Below are 22,642 nucleotides of genomic sequence, written 5' to 3'. Positions count from 1 at the left end.
TGTTGAGCTTTTGTTAATGTTTGCTGATCAATCAATGTTTAAATGTGAATAAAAGCCTAAATTCAATCTATTCATCATATAAAGCGATCGTGTCTCTTCGGAAAATTTGGACTAAACCCCTCGATTCATATGGATTCGAATTTTTGAAGCGTCAAAGTGTCAGTTGCGTAGCTGTCTATGTATGGAGGGACAGAAAGCTCTCAGATTTCATCAAAAAGATCTTTATTTGTGTTTTCGAAGATGAACGAAAGTCTTACAGGCCGGAACGAGATGTTAATTAATGACAATTTTCATTTTTGAACGAACTATCCCTTTAAGAATACTATATTAAGTAAGTCTTGAATTATATTTTCAGTGCAGGTCACTCATTGCCCTATACAGCCGCATTAGTAATGCAAACGTAAAGAATGGAAATATGCCCTTGGAGAGGTTGTTTAGCCAAGGAGAACGAACCCAATGTTTCAATGAACAACTGTTAGAAACAAAAACACCGCCTGCTTTCCAGAACACAAAAACAAAAAATCACACAAATTGTTTTGTTTATTTTAATACTGTTGAGAAATCAGTAACAAATAACAATTTGGTGCAATAGCATTTCTGTCAATGGAGAAAAATGTAACGCATATAAGACTTATTATGATTATTGCCATTTGAATGCAGTCTGAGAGTCACATGAATCCATCAGGACCGTTACATCATCAGTGTAAACTATTCATTCTTAAAAACAACATATCTAAATATTTTCAAAAAGCATTGAATGTAAAAAGTGTCTGAAGTAAATCAACCACAAGAGCGCTGTGTTCAAGCTACACTGATAGCTTTACAGTATGTAAAAAGTAACACCTAAACATGCTACAGTTTTTTTTTCTTCCTTTTTTAAATGTTTGCTCTGGTTCTTTCAACATTAACTTGTGTCCTCCATAAGAAATGGCGCCTGGCTAAATAATAATAAAGAGGAAGAAATATACAGTTTGGAGTTTTAACCATCACATGATCAGTACTTTACATTTGAAACATGCTCTGAAGTTACAGATGTGGAAAATACTACAGTGTTGAACAGCCTGGTTAAGAGTAATAATAATCTCTGAGTTCAACTAACTTAATAAATCATCATGTGCTTAGTGTACAATGTTTGTGTTTGGTCATATTTGCAGTACTATTGTCAGTATCTTGGAAATGCTACTGTAGTGTAATTTCCGTAAACACATCAACACTATATACACTCAAACCAATGCCATCCACAGCCTCTACCTTCCAATCAGTGCTTTAATGGTCACTTTTAATTAGGGCTGGGCGATATACATCAAATATTCACAATATACTCACACAATAATTGTGCTGGCAGTATAACATTAAGCATAACAGAGTCGCTGAGTCACAAAAGGTTGGCGTTCGCTTGAAAAAATTGAATGAAACTAAATGAGATAGGAGGAAAATTATGTTTCGATGATTTTGCGATCACTCGCAACACTTTTGCTTTCTCTTGACAAAGTATTGCGTTCCCCTGAGAAACTTTGCGTTTGCTCGCAAAAGTTAGTATAGTTTCGAAATGGTATAGAATAGAAATATAGTTTTCCCTCCCACCTCATATTGTTTCATCACAAAAGTTTTGCGAGAAAGAAAGTTTCTCAGGAGAATGCAAGAGAACACATGCTTTAAAAGTGAAAACAAAAGCATAGCGAATCAACGCAAACCTTTTTTTTTAACCATCTAAGTAGTTTCAAAACTCTCAACAATTCAACATTAAACAATGGATTTGCATTATCAATAAAAAAATTCACTTACTTAGCATAAAAATATATGTGGGTAAATATAGTTGTTTATTACTATATACTGGTTATATTTGTGCATAAAGATGAAAATGATTAAATATCAATCTTCATTATGTTCATAATCGTGAAAAACAGTCCGGAAACATTTTGAATCAGTTTGGCTGCAATGACGGTTGGTTTAAAATGAGTCATATCGCCCAGCCCAACTTTTAATCCCTTCCTTATTCCTCTATCAATCCTGAAAAGGATAAATACTATTTATAATACTTCATGATACTTACTAATACTGATTTCACTGAGAAAACAAAGAAAAAGATTTCCTTATGTTTGACCACACTACTAACATAAAAATCAATGTTTTATTTCTTTCCCATTTCTCTTTTAAAATAAGAGCTAAGCCACAGAACTGGAAATGTAAAGCACTAGAGGTCATTTAGAAATAGTTCATTGCAACAACTTCTAAGCCACTTGAAATCCTTAATATAAGAGAGGACAAGAGTACATAACAAGACAGCACATGCTTTAGGGAATCATTATAGTGTTGATAAGACAAATGGTCTGTAATACTGCCACGGGACGGGTCAGATCCACAGCAGTGCAGACCAGCATTGCCTCGATCTCTGCACCGTGTGGTCTGTGATCTGTGCCATAGCGTGCAATTTATACAGCGTCGGGCAACACAGTGCAAGTGAAAGTCACAGTATGTAACAGAGAAACCTCACAGGGGTACGAGACATGGTCCCTGGAGCGAACGCTTCGCAAACTCAATGAGTCTCTTTTGCTCGATATCCTACTAAATAAGACATTTCACATAAGTGATTAGGCTCAACCTAGTCAAACCTGAATACAATTTTAAATCTTTTAAAAATGCATTCAACATAGTGTTTTGATAACATCTGTTAGAAACCTACATACAAGTGTTCCCAGCATCCCAGCGTATGCTCCCAAAAAGAACAAAAATAAAATCCCATAGTGTTCCTAAAGGAGTGTTTTCTAGAATTGCCATTTTAGCCATTTCTAGAATTACACGCGACCGACCTTGGCATCGCCTATGGCACCCCACACATCAAACACAAACTCATCTGGAAATGCGAAATCACCCAGAGTCTCGTCCAAAGCTTCAGCAAACTCATCCGGGTTCTTCTTGTCCTTGCCGAGCTCAACCATCGTGGCAGCTGTGAATGAGTGTGGGAGTTAGAAACACCACTTAAAGAAAGGAAAAACTGTACAAAAACTGGAATACGCAGGGATACATACCAAGTTCACTGTCTCTAATACCCATGTAGCTCTCCAACAGATCATCCACTTTCTCAATAGCCTTTTCTTCAAATGCTGACGGCTGCAACACAAATGAATGAATGAAAAAGTTACAGAATATCTTGCTTACCTAAAAAAAATTACCGTTTTAGACATTTCAGTGTCAATACGCATCAAAATATTGACATTTTCGATAACGCTATGGCATAGCATTACACAAGTGAGGTTTTGTCCTGTTTGTAAAAAATGTCCAATAGTCTTGAAAACTACAAACCAATCCGTATTGTTTTGCATTAGTGTCTGCAAGCTTTTCTGAATATATGGAGTCACATTATAACTGTAGCATTTCCAGCTTGTTGCAAATTTTCTATTTGAAAAGAAAAATTGTGAAGAAAATGTTTGTAAAAAAATAATAAATATAGCTGCAAGCAGCGATACGGGGCCGTTCCAATGGTTCCAGGGGTTCAAAAAGTAGTTAAAAATACATTTTGGGTTCAAAACTTTTAAAGAAACTTTTAATAACCAAAGTATTTCGTTGATTTCACCCAGCTGCCGAGGTTTAGTAGTTAAAAAGAGAATAAACTCAAAATGAAGATTTTGTATATAAATGAAACGCAAGTTATATTTAATAGGAAAAAAGATTAATACAACACTTACCAGTATGATAAAGGAATTGAAATGACACAACATTACACACAATTTTATAAAGTTGTCCCACGTGGGACTTGAACCTACTATCTCTGTCAGATGCATGTCACTCATCTCATCGCGCCACTGGGTCGATATATTTTAACCAAGATGACGAAATTCCATAGTTCAAGTGAGCCTATTACCTAGCAGTCTATGAAGGATTTATCCAGCTCTCAGATTTCATCAAAAATATCTTAATACGTGTTCCGAAGATGAACGAAGGTCTAACGGGGTTGGAACAACACGAGGGTGAGTAAATACTGACAGAATTTTCATTTTTGGGTGAACTATCCCTTTAAAGCAAGGCAAAATTATATTGATAAAAATCAAGTGAGTTTATGATTAAGACATGAACAAATATCTGGCTCAGATAAGTCATCTTAATTCAAAGGGGAAAACTAGTTTTCATACTCCAATGACAAATATTTGTTTTTGTTTCAAGTGTAAACTCGCACAATTCTGTTCAGTTTCTCAGACAACAAGACTTCATATCTTCAGTTTGCATCTGTAGTCATTGTGTGTTGGTTTAAGAACGTTTAGATATTAGTTTTAAAAAAACAAGACAAAAATACTTCAAGGCCTTAATTTCTGTTTTTAAAGACCTGCAGAAACCCTGTGGAAAAAGCAATCTAAATAAGTGCAAACTGTAAAATTGGCATTTCTTCATGAGGAAGATTCAATGAGATCTAGGTCTTCCTCTTACTTTAATCAATCCAATTATAAATCAATACTGCCCAGCATTGATAAGTATATTACTGATTGATAACTGTATTGTTATGCATTACAATACATTAACCTGCGGAATATATATTGTAATGTGTATCGTATTGCAAGTCAGTAAGAGACGCCTAGACCTTTCCAAGGACACAAATGCTTACTCATATTTGCTGACACAGTTTAGTGACCCGTGAACTGAACTGATCCGAGACCATTATACCCCTGAGCAAGGCATCTCACCAGTTCCTCTACGGTTGCCGGTCCTTTAGATCTCAGGCGCAGGGTTCCTCTGCCCGTTCCTAACTGTGCAGAGCCTGACCTGCTTCCTGACCGCTGACTGATCATGTCTAAAAACCAAAAAAGGTCAAAATCATCATATCAAATTCACTGTGGACATCAATGTCAGCTACAGTGTGTTCAAAAACTCTTACCAAATGCCTTCATAGGCTCCACCAGCTTCAGGACAAAGGTTTTCCCTTTGGCCAGTTCCTTCAGCATCTTGGCAACCTCATAATGGCGACAGCCGATGAGTATCTGTCCGTTGATCGACTCGATCATGTCGCCCACGTTGATGACCTGGATCTGATGAATAATACTGCCTTCTCTTATTCTCTGCAAAGGGAACAGATGATTATCAGATGATTTCAGAAGGTTGGGTGGTATGATTGCTTAAGATGAGGATAAGGTTATTATTATTAAGAGGTATTTGATAGGTACAATGTGAAGTTTATGGTTGTTTATTTTTTGCACTGATATAGCATCTAACTGATGTGCAATCAATCACAAGCGTGCTTATATCAGCTCATTTACAACAGTTTCAAATCCGATTCATCCCATCAGAATTATAGACTTTAAGAATTATAACAACCAGCATTACAAAAAACCCTGACGGCGTCCGACTAGAGCCAAAAACTTAGCCGACTGACGCTCAAAAACGCCCCGACCATCGGCTTGTTGTGTCCCAGGAAAGTTAATTATTTCAATAGTGAAAAGCACTTTAGTTTTAGACATCAAAAACATGCACTTGCTTGCCTCAACCCTGTGGTGCTCTTTGGTCATTTTTGACTAAACATTTTTACATTTGTTTTTTTTTTTTATTCATCGGAATGGTACGAAACTTGGTAAAGGGTTTGGCACTTGCTATGTAAAAAAAAAAAAAAAAAATCATGGACATGATTCGAACAGGTTAAATGGCCCTGAAAAAAATAGTCACACTTGTGTTCCTCGCAGTCAAAAATGACCGCACTGGAAAAGAATGGAAGACGAATTTCATCTAGTGAAAACTTTTGGTACTACGGCCAAACAAAATCTTACTGAAAGCTAATTTTTGTTGACATATCAGGCTCAAATTTTGATCACAACTTGTTTAGATTTATGGCTTTGACTTTCTCTCAGTTTGGGAGTAAAACATGTTTTTGAAAATATACATTTCATATAAAACATTTAAATACTATTTTTGAACATTTTTCATAACAATAAACGTAAAATTCTTTTACGAAAAAAGTAAACTTTTTTAAGTTCGCTTTTTAAAACTTTTAACACTTCATTAATAATCTGCCAAGTGTCGTCTTTGAAAAGAGATCAAACTTAAGTCTGTGCTCTAATGCATTCAAGATTTACGACATTAAGTTGGAAATTAAATTTTCAGGTATATGCTCAAAAAGTGAATAAATGGATTATAAATACAGAGTAAATATAATTTAGTACCATAAAATCCCTTAGTAATACAAATTATTAAATAAAAAACCTTATCAAACTAAAATATAGTACATTGATTCATTTCATTGAAATAAAAAAATACATTTCGGTCATTTTTGACCGACTCGTGAAGAGCACCAGAGGGTTGAAAGCCCAGATAATTTCTCTCACCTTAATGAAAGCATAGCCAGCTCCATTATCAGTGATGGTGAGCCCCAGTGCGTCCTCTCCTTTAAACACCTCCACTTCTTTCCTCTGACCCTTTACATGAGCGAATATAAAGTCCTCCAGCCCGATCTGGCCACCCAAAAGTTTGTCCATATCCACTTTGTGAGTATTCAGTGTGCAAAACATCACCTGAGAAAGGATGTAGGCATTTAGTCTAGGGATTGGCATTTCAAGCTAAAATAATATTCGATGATCGCTGGGAATTATTCGATTATTATTCAAAACATGCTCACCGTTACAGCGTTCGCTCAAATCCCGCTCCGACATTAAATTTCTCCGTACTTTACTATACGTGTTGTAGCCATTAAAGAAAACGTATTTAGTTTCATATTTATGTTTAAATAAAATAATGTCATTTTTTAATTTCATCTATGTTTATTACATGAAAAGTGAACAGCATGTGTAAGATAAGATTATTAAAATGATCAACTTCATCTTTGCAGCCGACACTGACACAAAAAACACCAGTTTATTAATAAACAGTTAAAATGTCTCCTTGGAATATTTGACACCTCCATAATCATTACTTTTGCCGTTTTTTTGTGACAGCTTTTTGGTGCGTTATTGGCAGCGGCAACCACCGCATCAGCACCTAATACATGGGGATTTTTTATTTTTTTAAATAATCACACAACCTATTCGATATTCTATAATTAAATCAACTAATAGCATAGGATAATCAAAAATCGTGACTCATCCCTAATTTAGTCAGCATAACCAGCAAAGCACAGACGAAATGCGCCTCACCTCTGTTGGAAGAATCCCAAAGGCCTCTCCGATCTTGGCATAAAGCTCACGCACATTGCTGAAGCCCTCAATGCGTCCCGTGGGGCTGCCGTGAGCCAGCTGGGTGTGGAAGATCAGGCGGGGTCGCAGGCCGGTGGGTGGAGGTGGTAAACCCTCATGGGTAGCTCCTTCACCCAGGCCGACCCTGCCACCATCCAGGTCATCCAACCCTGGGACGTTCAGTCCGGCCCGGATCGGCTCGGCCTCCTCGTTCTCCACCAGCGGAGACGCCTTCTTTCTGCGTCCCAAACCAAGTGGCATTGTGGGTGCTGCTGTCTTTGTTTATTGCACAGGCACAATGTTTTAACACAAAGGGGACTGTGAACCACACTTTAATGCCGTTCTTTATGGGCCCAAATCAAAGGAGAAAGTCTCTTGAGTTCAACCCATTCAGAGGAAATCTCCAGACCTGCGATACAAAGAGAAACAAATGGAAATGGAGAAAAGATATTGCAGTAGGGCTGCAGCACGATATATCAAAATGATTGAAATATCACAAATGTACATATCGCGATATGCGCATCGCAACAGCTTGCGATGACTTAGAGTGACAGCTGCCTAATACAGTAAACCTTCTACTGTCTATAAAAAACAAAAGATAAAGAGAAAATCACTCACTTTTCTAGGTTTAATATGAATTAATGTATATTTAATTCATGTGAAGACTATTCAGTTTTATTTATTATTATATTATTATATTCATTTGATTATTCAGTTTATGTATTGTTTCTTACTTGAATGCTTCTATTTAATCTAATGTAGGTCAACCTGAACAACACAAAGCACTGTTTATTTGCCTCTTTGTTTTTAATAACAAAGACATTTAAATAACAAAAACAATTATATTTCATCTTAAAACGACATTGTTAGATTTGTGTTTATGTAATACTAAAAGACTGCTGTTGTAGTGATGCTTTCTTTTCCCAGAAATAATTTCAGTTTTAATATATATATATATATATATATATATATATATATATATATATATATATATATATATATATATATATATTAAATAAATTAAGAACTTAAAGCATTATCGTATCACGCATCAAATTATTTAACAATTTATCGTATATAGCATTTTTCTTAAATATTGTGCATAAGTAATATACAAGCAAGGAAACAAATTAAACTTAATTTAAAACCTAGACAAGCAAAAGTTCTTACTTATTATTATTTGATGAATAAATGTCAATGTAATTTCTATGACTTTTCTAGCCTTTAATTTAGAAGTCAATTGTCAATCAGACTGATTCACATAATACTTATTTACATACATTAAAAACATACAGTTCAAAAGTCTTAGAAATGTTAGTAGGTTATTTTTACTTGATTTTATGCATAATTATAAATGTAATTTCTATAGCTTCTAAATTCCCTGATATTTTCTATGACTGTGGGAACTCAAGGTTGCACCGATACAATCACACATCAAGACTGATTCTCATGATATTTACATGAATTAAATAAATATTGTTTAATATTTCCAACAATTCAATTAATGTCAAGTCATAGAAACTGTTTCTCCAAGACGACATGGACGTTTCTATGAGATCTAGGTCGTCTTTCTCAAACAGTAATCACAACTGAGAAGGAAAAAAATTACATTAAAGGAAAATGTAATATACAAGCGAAATTTTTATTTGGGATGAAATCATACTTTTATACTAAACTGGTTTCATTCAACCAAAGAAAGAATGGTTCAGCCATGTTAACTTGAACCGCTATCTGACTAACTTAAAGGATGAACTAAACTCAATTAATTTAACCGACCACTGAAAAATCACTTTCATGCGTTTAAGTTTCAGGATTAACGCAGTCTGACATGTTTCTATTCATAGTCTGAAGCTAAAGCTGCTAAAAGTAATGTGAGTTAGCATGTTAGCATCCTCTAGACACCACGGCACTTACCAAACTAACTCTGACAGTGAGGCAACCATGAACCGCTGGGACATCGGACTTATAATGTGTTCATCACAAAATCTGATTGTTGAGGAGGGTTAAAGCGGGTGTTTAGGGAGTATGTTCTGGTATGTGAGAGGAAGGCGGATATCACATCACTCAACAGAACCAGCAGTTCTTCCTCTGTTGAGACCGTTACAACACAACAGCACAGCTCAAACACATGCGCGCTGCTGCCACCTACAGGCGAGATGCGGTCAGAACATCTGCAGTGGCCGTGCTTTTCTGCACAGATTTTTTTTTTTAAATTACATAAAAAACTCGCTTTTTCCAGCTATTTAAATAACCTAAGTTATATCTGACCACTAGTGTCCCCAAAGTACATCAAGTGAAGCCCTGGGCCCATAGACCTACAGATTGAGAAGTGGATAAAACTGCAGATAAAGGTGTACAAGTACAAATAAGATTCCTCTTGTTATACTATTATTATTTTTTTTTTAATGTGACCATGAAATCAAACTGGACCATCCTTATTTTAATGCAATATTGTAGTATTTATTATTGGCCTAAATAATTTATCCGTTTACAACATTATTATTATTTTTTTAATTCTGTTTCAGGGTGAATCTATTTACCTCTTAACGTTAAACAAATGCTCAAGGTCTCTTGTATCCCCAACTATGGATTTTGAAGGAAAACTTTTATATATATATATATATATATATATATATATATATATATATATATATATATATATATATATATATATATATACAGAGATTAAAAATTATGCATCTATTTTTATTCTACAGCCGTTTACAGGTAAACTGGGATGGTGCAACTGGTAACGTGGGACACACATTTTCATGTAGTTTGTGTTTTGTCAACAAAAAAGCAAAACATTACAAACTTAAGACTTAGTTGTCACAGATATTCAGTTGTTTTTATCTTAGTTTCATGGACTTTTAGTTTGAATATCTTTAGATTCCTCCTGGTTTCCTTTGCTTTGATTTTACTTTAGTTACCATGGATACTGATAGATTAGTTCTTTTTAGTTCAGCTGCGTATCATTAATTAACCTTGTTAGTACTACTTGATTATTAAATTTATATTGTGTTTCTAATTAGGAACTAAGCCTAAATATTGATAATCCTTTAAAGGTACAATATGTAAGAATTTTGCAGTAAAATATCCAAAAATCTAGGCCAATGTTATATGTTTTGTTTAGTTGATTACTTACAATATCCCAAATATTTCCAAGTATTTGTAAATTGTGAGAAAATTGCGATTTTAACCAAGGAAACGGGGCGTGTGAGCATGGATGAGGAGTCGCCAGTCAATGACGTCATATCCGCGTTACCCTCGGTTTCCGCCAGGTTTGACCTCGCACTGCCATAGTAACCATGGCGACAGACGTGGACAACTGGGTTATGCCCGTTATGCCTAGCAGGACGCTCACGCTGTTTGTTGTTGAACGCTCCACATCCGCGACTAACTTCGACTTGACAGAGACGCGAGTGTTGCATGTACTTTATTAGACAGGTGAGCAAATGTACATAAAACTAATCAATGTTATTTAGTTCAACATGATGAAATGTTAGAATATGATCAGTATGTTATTCTAATGTTGATCTAGCTTAGTTAGTCTCATACAGCCAACACAAAACCTAACTAACAACATTCAACACACTCAAATGCAGTTTAGTGTGATAGTGTAACTGTTAGAGCAAGTGAAACAGCGCTGCGTTACCTCGAGTTTAATTCGTCTAATAAACTGACCTGAGTGAGTATTAATTCAGCACTTGCGTGTAGTTCGGTAGAATGAAATGTCCTTTATCTTTTATATCCTCGGGACTCGTGTTGTGTGTGGCGCTGGTATACGTCTAGCAATCACGCCCTGCTTCACACCACAGTCATGTTAAAAACATCAATGTATTCACTCATCCATAAAAGATCCATCAGCTTGACGACAAGATCCATAACTACGTTTAATGTGGAATATACGTCATCAATATACGCCTTTGTAAGAGGCTAGCTACCCCTGGTGGCGACAAATCCCTGCATATTGTACCTTTAATTTAGATATTTGATTACCCTCTGTACTATCCCATACTTTAAATTATTCGTTCATTAGGGACCCGATATCGGTCATGTGGATTTCACGGACACAAACCTGTCACCTCTGATCCTAGTCAGTTTACTCACGATGCTGTAACTTGCTAAGTCAGTGATAGTCAGAAATCAAAAAGGTCCCACATGGTGTGCCAAATGCTCTTTTCAATGGCCCTTTAGTTTGACCTATCCTGAATGCAGATTTCCGGAAACGCCAGACTCCACTTTTAAAGGCACTGACATAGCACTGCATGGGGGTCTTCTCAGAATTTTTTTCTCAGAGTTTTCCTTAAATACCTAGACCACAACAAAAGAGCTGTAAATATTTATGACACGAACATCTTTCTCTGATCTGGCCCTGCACGCTACAAAAACGACGGCATAGGCGATTGGCAGAACAATGGCCAGTTTGGTGGTGCTGGAGCGCCACCTTTGGCTCAACCTGACGGAGATAAAGGACATGATAAGGCTGACTTCCTCGACTCCCCATGTGCCGGGCAGGCAGAAACTAGGGGCGGACATGCTGTCCAAGGACAATGCCGCTTCGGGGGAGTGGACAATCCATCCCCAGATGGTGCAAACGATCTGGAGTGTCTTCAGGAGGGCAGAGGCTAACAACTCTCACTGCCCACTTTATTTTTCAAAGGATAGGGACGCGCCGGCCCACGAATGGCCCAACCGGCCCCTTTACGCCTTCCCCCCACTCGCGGTCATCAGACAGGGAGAACAGACGCGCAGTCCTTATGGTGGCCCCCTGCTGGCGGAACCAACCATGGCTCCCGAAGGTAACACAGCTGCTCTCAGCTGATCCGTGGCCAATCCCCTTGAAGAAGGACCTCCTTTCCCAAGCAAAGGGAACATCGGGAAATATGGGCCCTGCATCTTTAACCACTCGACGGGAGCCTGTGGACCTCCCAGTGAGAGTCCCGAACACTATTCCTGAGGCTAAAACTCCGTCAACTAGACGCCTCTACGCCTTTACATGGTCTGTCTTTTCTGACTGGTGTGCAGCTCGGGGTGAAGACCCGATGACCTGTAACATCCCACAGGTTCTGTCTTTTCTTCAAGAGCTATTGGATAAGGGCCGTACCCTTCCATGCTCAAGGTCTATGTGGCAGCCATTGCAGCATTTCATGCTCCAGTGGCCGGCCAGTCAGTGAGCAAGAAAAACCTGGTTGTTCATTTTCTGATGGGGTCCAGGAGGAGAAATCCGCCACGCCCTCTCACGGTGCCCGCATGGGACTTGTCCTCAGGGCCCTTCAGGCCCCTCCAGCTGGCCGACTTATACCCCTTTGGCTAAAGACCTCCCTCCTGCTAGCCCTAGCATTGGTCAAGCAAGTGGGTGACTTGCAGGGGCTCTCTGTGAGCCCCTCCTGCCTTGAGTTCAGGCCTAATGACTGTAAAACCAAAACCAAGGCATGGCTATGTGCCCAAAGTGCTCTCAACTCTTTTTAGAGCACAGGTTGTTTCTCTATCTGCTTTTTCCCTAGTTGCAGATGAGCAGGCGATTTATTTACTCTGCCCTGTTTGGGCTTTAAGAGCATATATTAAGAGGACGGCCCTGTTTAGGCAGTCTGAGCAGCTTTTTGTGTGCTTCGGCGGCTGCACCAAAGGTCATCCGGTCACGAAGCAGATGCAATCCCACTGGATAGTAGATGCAATCGCTTTGCCTTACACTTCTATGGGCCTACAATGCCCCATCGGAGTTAAAGCACACTCCACTAGAGGCATGGCCTCTTCCTGGGCGTGGTCCAGCGGAGTTTCCATCGACAACATCTGTGCGACGGGCGGCTGGTCCTCAGCGTCCACCTTCCACAGATTCTATAACTTCGATGTTCCTGCGCTATAAGCACAGGTCTGTGTAAGCTCTATATGAGTTCAACCCTTATGTGGCTCCGACGTAGGTCAGAGTCCTGTCTCTGGCTACTATACAGCCCTGGTTAGCCTTAGCACCCTTGGGCCCTTATACAAACGCTCTAGGTCTGGGCCCTGGAACGGCTGTCGTTCCGCAGTTCTAAGCACGACATGATTGGACTGGGTTCCCATTGCGTCTAGCGACGCAGTATGAGTGAACAACATCGATAGGGAACATACTCAGGGTACTAACGTAACCTCGGTTTCCTGAGATAACGGAAGCGAGTACTGTGTCACCGGCCGTGCTATCATGCTGCACGACTTGGCGTATCGTGGCTTCAGTCGAATTAACCTGATTCCTATGGCCTGAATGCCCGCTTATATAGAGGGCTGGCCCCACTCATTTCGGTGGGTTTTCACGCCATAGGTTCTCTAAAGGGAGCGACCACTGGCTCGTGCAGTTGCACTGCTTGATTTTATTAAAACTTCAGTAAATCTGAGAAAAAGGAGTTTTTCCCCATTGCGTCTAGGGACGTCGTACTCGTTCTACGAGATTACATAATGTTCGTAACAGAGTACGATACTTAAAGAGACACCACCTAAAAGTTTTCAATCTTTCTCATAGTACAAATGACTGCTGTGAAATTGATATCATTTTACCAATCGCAATGAAAGGTGTTACGTACACTGTGCTATGCAAGCTATTTTTTTGTGCATATTGTTGTTGCATATGCATGTGTGTGTCTGTGTGTACCCGGTCTGTTTCAGATGTGAAATTCGATTGGAGGATCCACTCCTGTCAGTCTGTTGATGTAAGACGCTGACGTCTGTAATGAGCAGTTTATGAATTGCTCTAACTTCAATGGCGACAGTCAGAGAGAGACAGACTCTGTCACGCTCTGTAAGGATGGTTCTCTATATGGGAAGCCAAACACATCGAAAGTGAGACGCAACGGCGCTGTGATACAGAACTTGCATGTCATCTCCGTTGGAGTTGTCAAGTTCTACATTACTGCAGTTGTGTCCCATTTTTAAATCAGAATTCCATCATTAAAATAGTAATAAAATAATAATAATAATAAGATCCATTTATAGAAATAGAATGCATTTGTAACATTGCTTTATATACACTTTTGATTAATTTAATGCATCCTGATAACAACCATAGCAGTTAGCAACATGATGACAACCAGTCACCTGACTTTAAAGGGCACGAGCATTTAAAGTGAAAGAAAACAAAACTGCAGCGTGCATTTATAATAAAAAGGATGTAAACGGGTCCTTTAAATAATTTAGAGCAGAGGAAAACTAGAAAAAAATCATAATAAATGTTCCAATACTTTTAACATTTTTACTCGTAACCTTTCTAGAGCAAACAACAATACTTATCCATGAGAGTGGAACATATACAGTCCAGTAACAGACTTATTACGAGACAGCACTTGCAAGACAGCAAGACAGCCTTTAATTGCATGAAATAAAAACAATTACGCATATGATAAAGGGTTGTCAGGCATACCACTAAAAAACAGCAATATAAAGTAGTTGGGTTTTTTTTACAGAAAAACACATATTCCTTAACTGTATTTATTGTGAATTTTAAATAGCATGCTGTTGATGCAGGAATAGTGTGCGAGGTACTTTAAACTGTGTGCATATGTGCCCTCGTCTCAGCACAATACTGTTATTCCTTTAAAAAAAGTACTTGTGGTAATGGCAGTTCTAAGATGCAATATCCAATTTTATCTATAAAACCATCATCTCAATAAGTGTATTAAAATAACAGATACTGTGTTTTCAGGGCCATGACAGAATATGATTTTAAAGCTACATTTATTGCTAGCAACAGGTGTAATTGTAATTAATGTTTTATGGTGTTTTGTAACTAATTTCACACAAATGAATACCGGTTAGCAAATACAAATGTAGAAAGCTAGAGTGTGTCATTTTTGCACCACTAAAAATATTACCCATTAAGTACATAATTAACGCTACAATCAGGCATTTTAAGCCTGAAACAAAAACACAGCAATAAAAAAAATGTAATAATAAAAAAAAAAAAACTAGAGATGGGATGGTTTCAATGGAACAATTAAGTGCTCAAGATCACAGTGGTGACATGAAGATCACAGTAACCCATCATGGGTCACTCCTAGCAGGAGAAGGTGAGTGTTACCTGCAGTGTAAAGGTGCGGTCACAGCCACGAAAAAATCGAGGCATTCCAATAGGAATCCACACAATTGCGATTTCCCCACGGGTTCAACTTAGCCATGCAAATTCGCTGCCTTGAACAAGTATGCCGCAAACATCCTGAAGCCAAAACATTTCTATCGCCTCCTGGTGGCTGGCTGCAGTATAGGTCATAAACCCCACCCTCGCCATGTAATCGAATGGGACATGAGTCAAACTAAAAAAATCCAATTACACTTAAAAAAAAAGGCATTTTTCCAAAGATTGTTTCTGTAATTTTAGGAAGTTCTTAGTTCATGCTGATGTATGTTAAAGATGTAATGTCACTGACATTGATTGACGGCTGTGCTTGCGATTGAGTCTGTGGGAGCACGATACATGGCTCCACCTCACTATCACTACTATGCAGACACTGGCTCCAAATGATATCATCAGTGCAAGATGTCAACGGTCATTTCTGGGACATTTTGACAAGGTGTGTCCACGTTTTTTATTACTGTCTTTGGCATTGCTCACAAAATTACACCTAAATTTGGTAAATGTGACTATACTTTAAATTTAAATTTCATGTGAAAAATGGTCATTGACCAAACATGAACATGAGTGAAATCTTCTTGGGGAACTTTTTTGCCCTAATGCGAAACTCCCAAACGCACGGATTCTTATTGGAATGACTGGATTTTCAACCTTGAAAATTCTGCCAAGCGCTGGTAAACGTGACCGCACCTTAACATGCTCTGGAAGCACAGTGAAAATGCTCGAGAGCCATTGGGCCCACAGCCCACTCAATTCAAAACTCCCAGCAGCCCCCTCATTGGGATTTCACACCCAAGTCACAATCTCACACACAGTTTTAGAATTACTATTTGAGGTCCTTAAAAATATATAAAACCCTAATGTTCAGAGGTGATGGTTTTTTTTTTATGTTTACTGCTCAGAGTCTAAAATTGGAATACGTTTTTAATAAAAGAAAATAAACAAATCCAAGGGGAAAGAAACCTGAAGAAGTAAACAGGAGGATGACGGCGCATTTACTTTTAGGGTACTGCAAATTGTGCGAAAGTCACTAAATCAATTTAAAAAACATATCACTGTGTTTTGTAAAAGTGCATTGCGATACCAGGAGATATAAATAATACACTGGAGCTCTATCGTGTTTCTCTGAACTTGACTTATTTGTACATTTATCACTGATGCTTTCAGGTGCAATAATCTATATGAAATCAAAAGGGCCCGATCACAGGATCTGATCAGGGAGTCTCTCTCCTCCAGAGGTCGCAATGATCAAGGTGGTAGGATCTGAACCAGATCTTCACGAGCTCTCTGTCCCAACTTGTCCGGAAATTTCACTAAGAACTCGAGCACCATGTCTCCTTTCTTTTCAGGACATTTGGACAGAGGCAGTCCTTCTCCCACTATCCTCTTCTTCATACCAGGCTTGATGACGTCACGTGACGTCACTGTGACAGTTCTGCCGTCCAAGGTGGGAGCGTTGATGGTGCAGCCGCATAGAGCCTGGAAAGAGTGAAAAAGAAAGAGGGAGAAAAGAAAAGACAAAGATAAACAAGATTAACTTTTGCCTTCACTCCTCTTCTTTTAAATCTACTTTTCTCATTCATTTACAATACATCAACCTGAAATAGTAAATAAAGCGTAGAAATTAACATTAACCTAGATTAATAAATGCTGTCATAGCTCATTCTTTGTTCAGGATGGCTAATGTATAAACTAATGTTAACTGAACCTTGTTTATCCAAGGGCTTCACAATTAATCCAAATAAAACCAAAATCCCAATATGGCTTGGTCTGATTATCAAATAGCAATGGCTGCAATTTAATTCCACAAATATATATCTGCTGTTCTGCATGTTTAATAGTGAAGCGCGGCACTGTGTGTGTTTACATGTGAGCAGCTCATGATCTGGTCTTTTCAGTGTCTCAGAGCGGCTCGATTCATAGTAAATACTGCTCCACTAGGGCTGCACGATGTATCGTTTTAGCATCGATATCGCGCTGTGCGTATCCACGATAGTCACATCGCAGGATGTGCGATGTCAAGTATAGGGATCGCAGTTGATCCGTGATTCATGATCAGTAGGCTACGGGCCAGCAAGGGCCGTAATCCTTGTGATTCGTGGATTAATTGAAAAGTTTAACCATCATAGAGTGAGAGTTTATCAATTTGCAAGTCCTGTCAGTTTTAACATCAAGCGTAAGAAGACTGGAACTTGCGCGCTGTTTTCTGTAAGCCTTACTAAAGCGTATTTTTGTCCCACCAAAGCCTTATTTGACCGGTGAGTGATATAAGTGATGTAGATGACTAACTGCTGCGCTTGTTTAACTGAGAACAAGGAGAGAGAGAGAGAGAGAGAGAGAGAGAGAGAGAGAGAGAGAGAGAGAGAGAGAGAGAGAGAGAGAGAGAGAGAGAGAGAGAGAGAGAGAGAGAGAGAGAGAGAGAGAGAGGGAGAGAGAGAGACAGCTCTCCCTGCCTCGCACATATTAATGAATTGAGTTGACTGATTATCTTTGAGAATACACGATGGTAAAAGGTCCGAAGACAGAAAAACATTTTTTTTTCCTGAACTACCGCTGGTTGTGAATTGTGCTAAAATAACTTTGTCTTATCTTCTCTAAAAAGCGTTCCACACATTCAGATGACATAAACCACACTTTCAATAAACAAAAAAAAAATCTATCCAGTGATGAAATGTTTCAAGTGATGACAAAATCACCCCAGTCATTCTAGAATGATTCATTCTTTCCAAATAGAGCTATTCAAGTCATTTGGTGAAATTGTTTTTATATCGCAGAAAAATAAAATATCGCAATCTCATTTTTTTAAATCAATTTTTAGCAATATCGTGCAGCCCTATGCTCCACACACAAAAAAAAAAGCTACGTTTTCGAAATGTAAAAAAATTGCAACTAGACCCTCCCCCCCATACTACACACATTTTTTTACTTTACTTTTACATAAAGATTTACTTTATGATAGGAATTCTAGTAAATAATTCTGTTTCTAAAAGATTGGTTAATAAATCTCTTTACTGTACTCAAACACTTTTAATAAGCTTAACAGAAGTTCACTGGTGTATATTACTGGACGTTAAGTAACTTTATCTCAGCAGCAGACACTAGACACTCACCTCTCGGAGGGATATCTTTGCAGGGTAGACGATGTCAGAGCCATCCCTCCGAAAAACAGGGTGAGTCTTGTCCTTGACCACAAACACTATGTCGGCGGGAATGTTGGTCGGCGTCTCGTCTCCCTCTTTGGGAAAGGTAATCTTGGTCCCCTCCTTCCAGCCACGTTTGATGTCCACGGTGAGGATCTTGTCTTCAGTGCGCATGGTGCGGCCGTCCGGGTTCAGCCTCTTGCGAGAGATCTTCATCTTCTTGGTGCAACCAGAGAACACTTCCTCCAGGCTCACTTTGAGCTCGTGCACTACTGGCGGATCCTTCTTCTTTTCTCGGGGCCTGTGCGGACCGCCTGCCCGAGACTTGAAGGATCTGGGAAATCCGCCCATTCCTCCCATTCCGAAGGCTGCAAAGGGGTTGTCAATGTCCATGTCATCATCTACACCGCCAGCGGATGCAAAAAACTGATCAAACGGGCTACGGCCACCAAAGAACTCTGCAAACATGGCGTGAGGATCACCATGAAAAGTATAGCTGGGGCCGTTGGGGCCACCTCCGGCATGTCCTTTGAGCCCTGCGGAAAAAACAAATGGTTTGTGGTAAACAGCGAGTCAATATTGAGGGGAAATATAAAAACAGCATACTGTGTATAGAAAGAGCAGAACCAGCTCACAGGAATGATCCAGTCACACTGTACAGTTTGAATTCTTAATCTGGAGTTCAGAGCCGCTTTCATTAAGTCCCTCGCCGATTCCACATTACATGCTCCTGTGTTTGCAACATTCAGAGAAAACTCAAACGGTCACCAAAGGTCATCAGGCTTCACTCAGAGAAGCTAAAGCTTAAGTGTATGCACTACTGAGGGTGCTCACTGAGTCCATGCATGCCACACTTAAGGCCCCGATATACTTTGAGTGAAATCAAAGAACCAATGTGTGTGACGTCACTTCAAACTAAATTTGGCCAAAACAAGGGCTGCACGATGCAGGGGGGACTTTTTTCATTTGAGGAGGGAGCTGTGTGTGTGGGAGCATATTTCATACATTTTTTTAAAATTACATTTATCTCACCTAAATGTTTGCTCACTCACTGTATTTTTTGTTTTTAAAATGGGGTACAATGTTTACACACAACATAAGGAAGCTTGATTTCAATCTTTGAATAGAATTAAAAAAGTAGCACAAATAAATAGGCTACAGTAGAATAAAGATACAAATTAAATAAAGAGAAAAGTTTTTGGGTAGTTGTAACATTAGTATCCAGGTACAGAAATACAACAGAAACTGAATAAAGTAATTAAATGTAAAATAACGCTGAATAGTCTTTTAGTCGTGTATAAATTAAATACATAGGCTATTAATCCGGATTCCTTACAATTAAAGAACTCTTTTGTTGTTTTATCAACAATAACAGACACATATTAGGCTGGATCCATTATGCGGTTACACACGCGTTTTCTCTCAACCGACTGTGTTTACGAGGATAATCGCCAATAAACCTCAAAAAAGAACTCAGTTTTGTTATTTGCGAGATGTTTGTGAGGCGGCCTATAGCCTATACGTGTGCAGAGAAAACTATCTCTCAGAGACTGCGCGAGTACCGAATTGTTTAAAATGGCTTAAATGTTTAAATTGGCAAGACTTTAATGACATTATTATTAATCTTATAATCTCCATGGATTCATTTCCTCACAGCCTACATGCTAAAGTAAATAAATGTTTGCGCTTTCGAAGCGCGAGACCTGTGGGAATGATTCAAATTACGCATAAATCCTCGCAAACCTGTGCCGAAAATCCCCAATTCAGTTCTCTTCCACAGCTCATATGGCCAAATACACACAAATTATGTCAAAATGCCCATTTTGGTGAGTATTCACCTAAACACAGTTGGTTATGTCTTAAGTGGAGTAAACAGTTGAGAAAGAAGGTGCGCGGGTAACATTATATTGGATACGTGCAGCTCTTAAAGTGACAGCAGTCATAGAAACCCCAGTCATAGAAACGAGGGCAGCGCATGAATGTATGCAAAGTCAAACAGTATAGGCTACTCGCTACTGTTTCTCCGCGTTTTCAAATTTCTTTTCACCCTAGAGCGACAAAGAACTTCGGCGTCAGTATATCGGGCCTTTAGAGTACCAAAGAAGAGCAGAAACAAATCTCACAGCAAATGACAAATGGCAATAAATACAATCAAACACCTCTAATAAGAGGCCTAAACAATATAATGTGTGACTTTTTCCTTTTAGGATTTATTAATGTCCACAACAATGCTGTGACTGCTGCTGCACTACAGTTTCCCTCATGAGATAATAGCATCTGTGTGTGTGTGTGTGTGTGTGTGTGTGTGTGTGTGTGTGTGTGTGTCTGTACTTTGTCAATTTAACTTTGAAAAAGAACTAAAAGTTGTACCATGGAACCATCACAGCACATTTTTAAGGGATATCTATTTATCTATCAATTTTTCTGTGTAGGCTTTAATCTGTCTATTTATCTATCTATCTATCTATCTGTCAATTTGTCTGTGTGTGTATCTGTCTATCTCTATTTATCTGTATGCCAATTTTTCTGTCAATTTGTATTGAAATCTGCCTGTCTATCTATCTGCCAATTTGTCTGTGTATCTATCTGTGTATGTGTCTATCCATCCATCTGTCTGCCTCTCTATCTATCTATCTGTCTGTGTCTGTTTGCCTGTCTGTCAATTTGTCTATCTATCTGTCTGTCAATTGTTTGTCTTTATATCTGCCTGTCAATCTACTATCTATCTATCTGCCAATTTGTCTCTGTATCTATCTGTGTGTGTCTATCCATCCATCCATTCGTCTGCCTATCTATCTATCTATCTATCTATGCCATGGCACTGCTTTTAGATAAATACCACGGTAATAATTCAGTACCAAATATATCAAAGAACCATATTATTACTATCTAAAATGATCACAGTACTTTGTAAGGACTATCTGTCTATCTACATATCAATCTATTGTGGGACAAAGACGGCTCTTACCATCCTCTCCATATCTGTCATAGATGTCTTTCTTCTTGGAATCGCTCAGGACATCATAAGCCTCGGCGATCTCTTTGAATTTATCTTCTGCTCCGGCTGCTTTGTTTTTGTCGGGATGAAATCTTAAAGCTTGTTTTCTGTAGGCTTTCTTGATCTCTTCATCAGAGGCGCCCTTCTCTATGCCCAGGACCCTGTAATAATCTTTACCCATCACAACACTGGACTAAAACTCCTCTAACATTCAACTACCTGCTTCCATATGTAGAAATTCTCCAAATATCGAAAGATTTGATTAATTTTCAATGATCCTCCTCCTGTCCTATCGAACATGAAGCGCGCGGATGGAGTTCATCAAACTGTCCGCAAGTTATTTATCCAAATCCTCATTTATCGCACACAGCCGCTGCCGCATCTCCGAAATATGTGCCCATTTTCACGAGAAATTTAACTTGAGTCGATATAAAACTTTAATATCACACAGTGTTCCCGGCTCACACACTGTAGTGAAGTTGTCAACGTCGCCGTCCGCAGAAAGTCCGAGAAAACGACTTGCTCGCTGGTGCTGCAGATGCTGATGCTGCGACTGAACGAGCGCCTCGTGTGGAGAGGAGTGTTCACTGCAAACAGACTTCAGCAGCAAGTGAGTATAGAAACTCTACTGACAGTAAGCTAGTAATGAATGCTACCGCACTTATTACTAAATATTGTACTGTACACACGATATTGTTCATATTTTTTAAACAGGAAGTAAAAAAAAAGGTTATGGCAAGCTAATTTGACTTTTAATCATTTATGATTTTTTTTATATCAACATTGATCATTCTTGATATCAGGAATACATTTACACTAGTAGGCTACAAACACAAATTCTTGATATGAACAATGTGGAAATGTAATTTTTTTATATCAAAAATCGTACTCGTACAAATTCCATTTCTGATATCAAGAATGATCATTTTAACTATAACCGAACTTTTATGTAGCCTACAAAAATCGTATCCTGGGAATGATTAAAACTAAGTAATAAAAAAAAATTCCCCTACAAAAATAAGTATACTCCAAGTCCATTTTATTAGGTATAAGCCTACTTAAGTACATTTCGAGTATATTTTAAGTAGCCTATACTCCATTTAGTTAGTAGCCTATCAATGCACTATAAGCCATACTTTGTTTTAGGCAATAAGTGTACTATATCAATACTACTTGGGACTAAATTTGTCCACTTATTAGTCTATATAAGTAAACTTTTAAATATACTTTTTACAGTAGCCTATACGCTTTGAGTGCA

At 38.5% G+C, this 22,642-nt stretch overlaps 2 protein-coding genes across 3 annotated transcripts; both read right to left on the bottom strand.

The window, feature by feature from the left end:
- Nucleotides 1-531: 531 nt before the first annotated feature.
- On the bottom strand, nt 532-9,265 carry gipc1 (GIPC PDZ domain containing family, member 1). The gene is made up of 7 exons (XM_077211788.1): nt 9,063-9,265; nt 7,110-7,557; nt 6,306-6,491; nt 4,868-5,048; nt 4,677-4,783; nt 3,030-3,111; nt 532-2,947 (listed from the first exon to the last, which is right to left on the bottom strand). The coding sequence occupies exons 2-7, from the start codon at nt 7,407-7,409 to the stop codon at nt 2,796-2,798; spliced, it is 1,008 nt and encodes a 335-aa protein (XP_077067903.1). The 5' UTR covers nt 7,410-7,557; nt 9,063-9,265; the 3' UTR covers nt 532-2,795.
- A 5,196-nt stretch (nt 9,266-14,461) lies between these two features.
- Nucleotides 14,462-21,933, bottom strand: dnajb1a (DnaJ heat shock protein family (Hsp40) member B1a). Of its 2 annotated transcripts, XM_077211791.1 has the most exons (4): nt 21,355-21,903; nt 19,022-19,116; nt 18,357-18,922; nt 14,462-16,725 (listed from the first exon to the last, which is right to left on the bottom strand). In XM_077211791.1, the coding sequence occupies exons 3-4, from the start codon at nt 18,852-18,854 to the stop codon at nt 16,495-16,497; spliced, it is 729 nt and encodes a 242-aa protein (XP_077067906.1). In that variant the 5' UTR covers nt 18,855-18,922; nt 19,022-19,116; nt 21,355-21,903; the 3' UTR covers nt 14,462-16,494. The 2 variants fall into 2 exon arrangements, with proteins under 2 accessions (XP_077067906.1, XP_077067905.1); XM_077211790.1 differs by lacking the exon at nt 19,022-19,116 and having other exon boundaries at nt 21,355-21,933.
- Nucleotides 21,934-22,642: the final 709 nt, after the last annotated feature.

Source organism: Siphateles boraxobius, unplaced genomic scaffold (genome assembly GCF_051911475.1).
Source record: "Siphateles boraxobius isolate OS27281-9 unplaced genomic scaffold, OSU_SipBor_1 66, whole genome shotgun sequence".
NCBI lineage: Eukaryota > Metazoa > Chordata > Actinopteri > Cypriniformes > Leuciscidae > Siphateles > Siphateles boraxobius.
This window is presented reverse-complemented; position numbering and strand designations above follow the sequence as displayed.

What these genes read in the sequence shown, in the direction of transcription:
- gipc1 (XM_077211788.1), bottom strand. Translation starts at nt 7,409, where the DNA reads ATGCCACTTGGTTTGGGACGCAGAAAGAAGGCGTCTCCGCTGGTGGAG. An exon ending in TTGGGATTCTTCCAACAGAG is followed by an intron (nt 6,492 to 7,109) that starts GTGAGGCGCATT and finishes ATCCTTTCTCAG; the next exon opens with GTGATGTTTTGCACACTGAA. An exon ending in GGAGCCTATGAAGGCATTTG is followed by an intron (nt 4,784 to 4,867) that starts GTAAGAGTTTTT and finishes TTTGGTTTTTAG; the next exon opens with ACATGATCAGTCAGCGGTCA.
- dnajb1a (XM_077211790.1), bottom strand. Translation starts at nt 21,565, where the DNA reads ATGGGTAAAGATTATTACAGGGTCCTGGGCATAGAGAAGGGCGCCTCT. An exon ending in TGACAGATATGGAGAGGATG is followed by an intron (nt 18,923 to 21,354) that starts GTAAGAGCCGTC and finishes TTTTTTCCGCAG; the next exon opens with GGCTCAAAGGACATGCCGGA. An exon ending in CAAAGATATCCCTCCGAGAG is followed by an intron (nt 16,726 to 18,356) that starts GTGAGTGTCTAG and finishes CACTCTTTCCAG; the next exon opens with GCTCTATGCGGCTGCACCAT.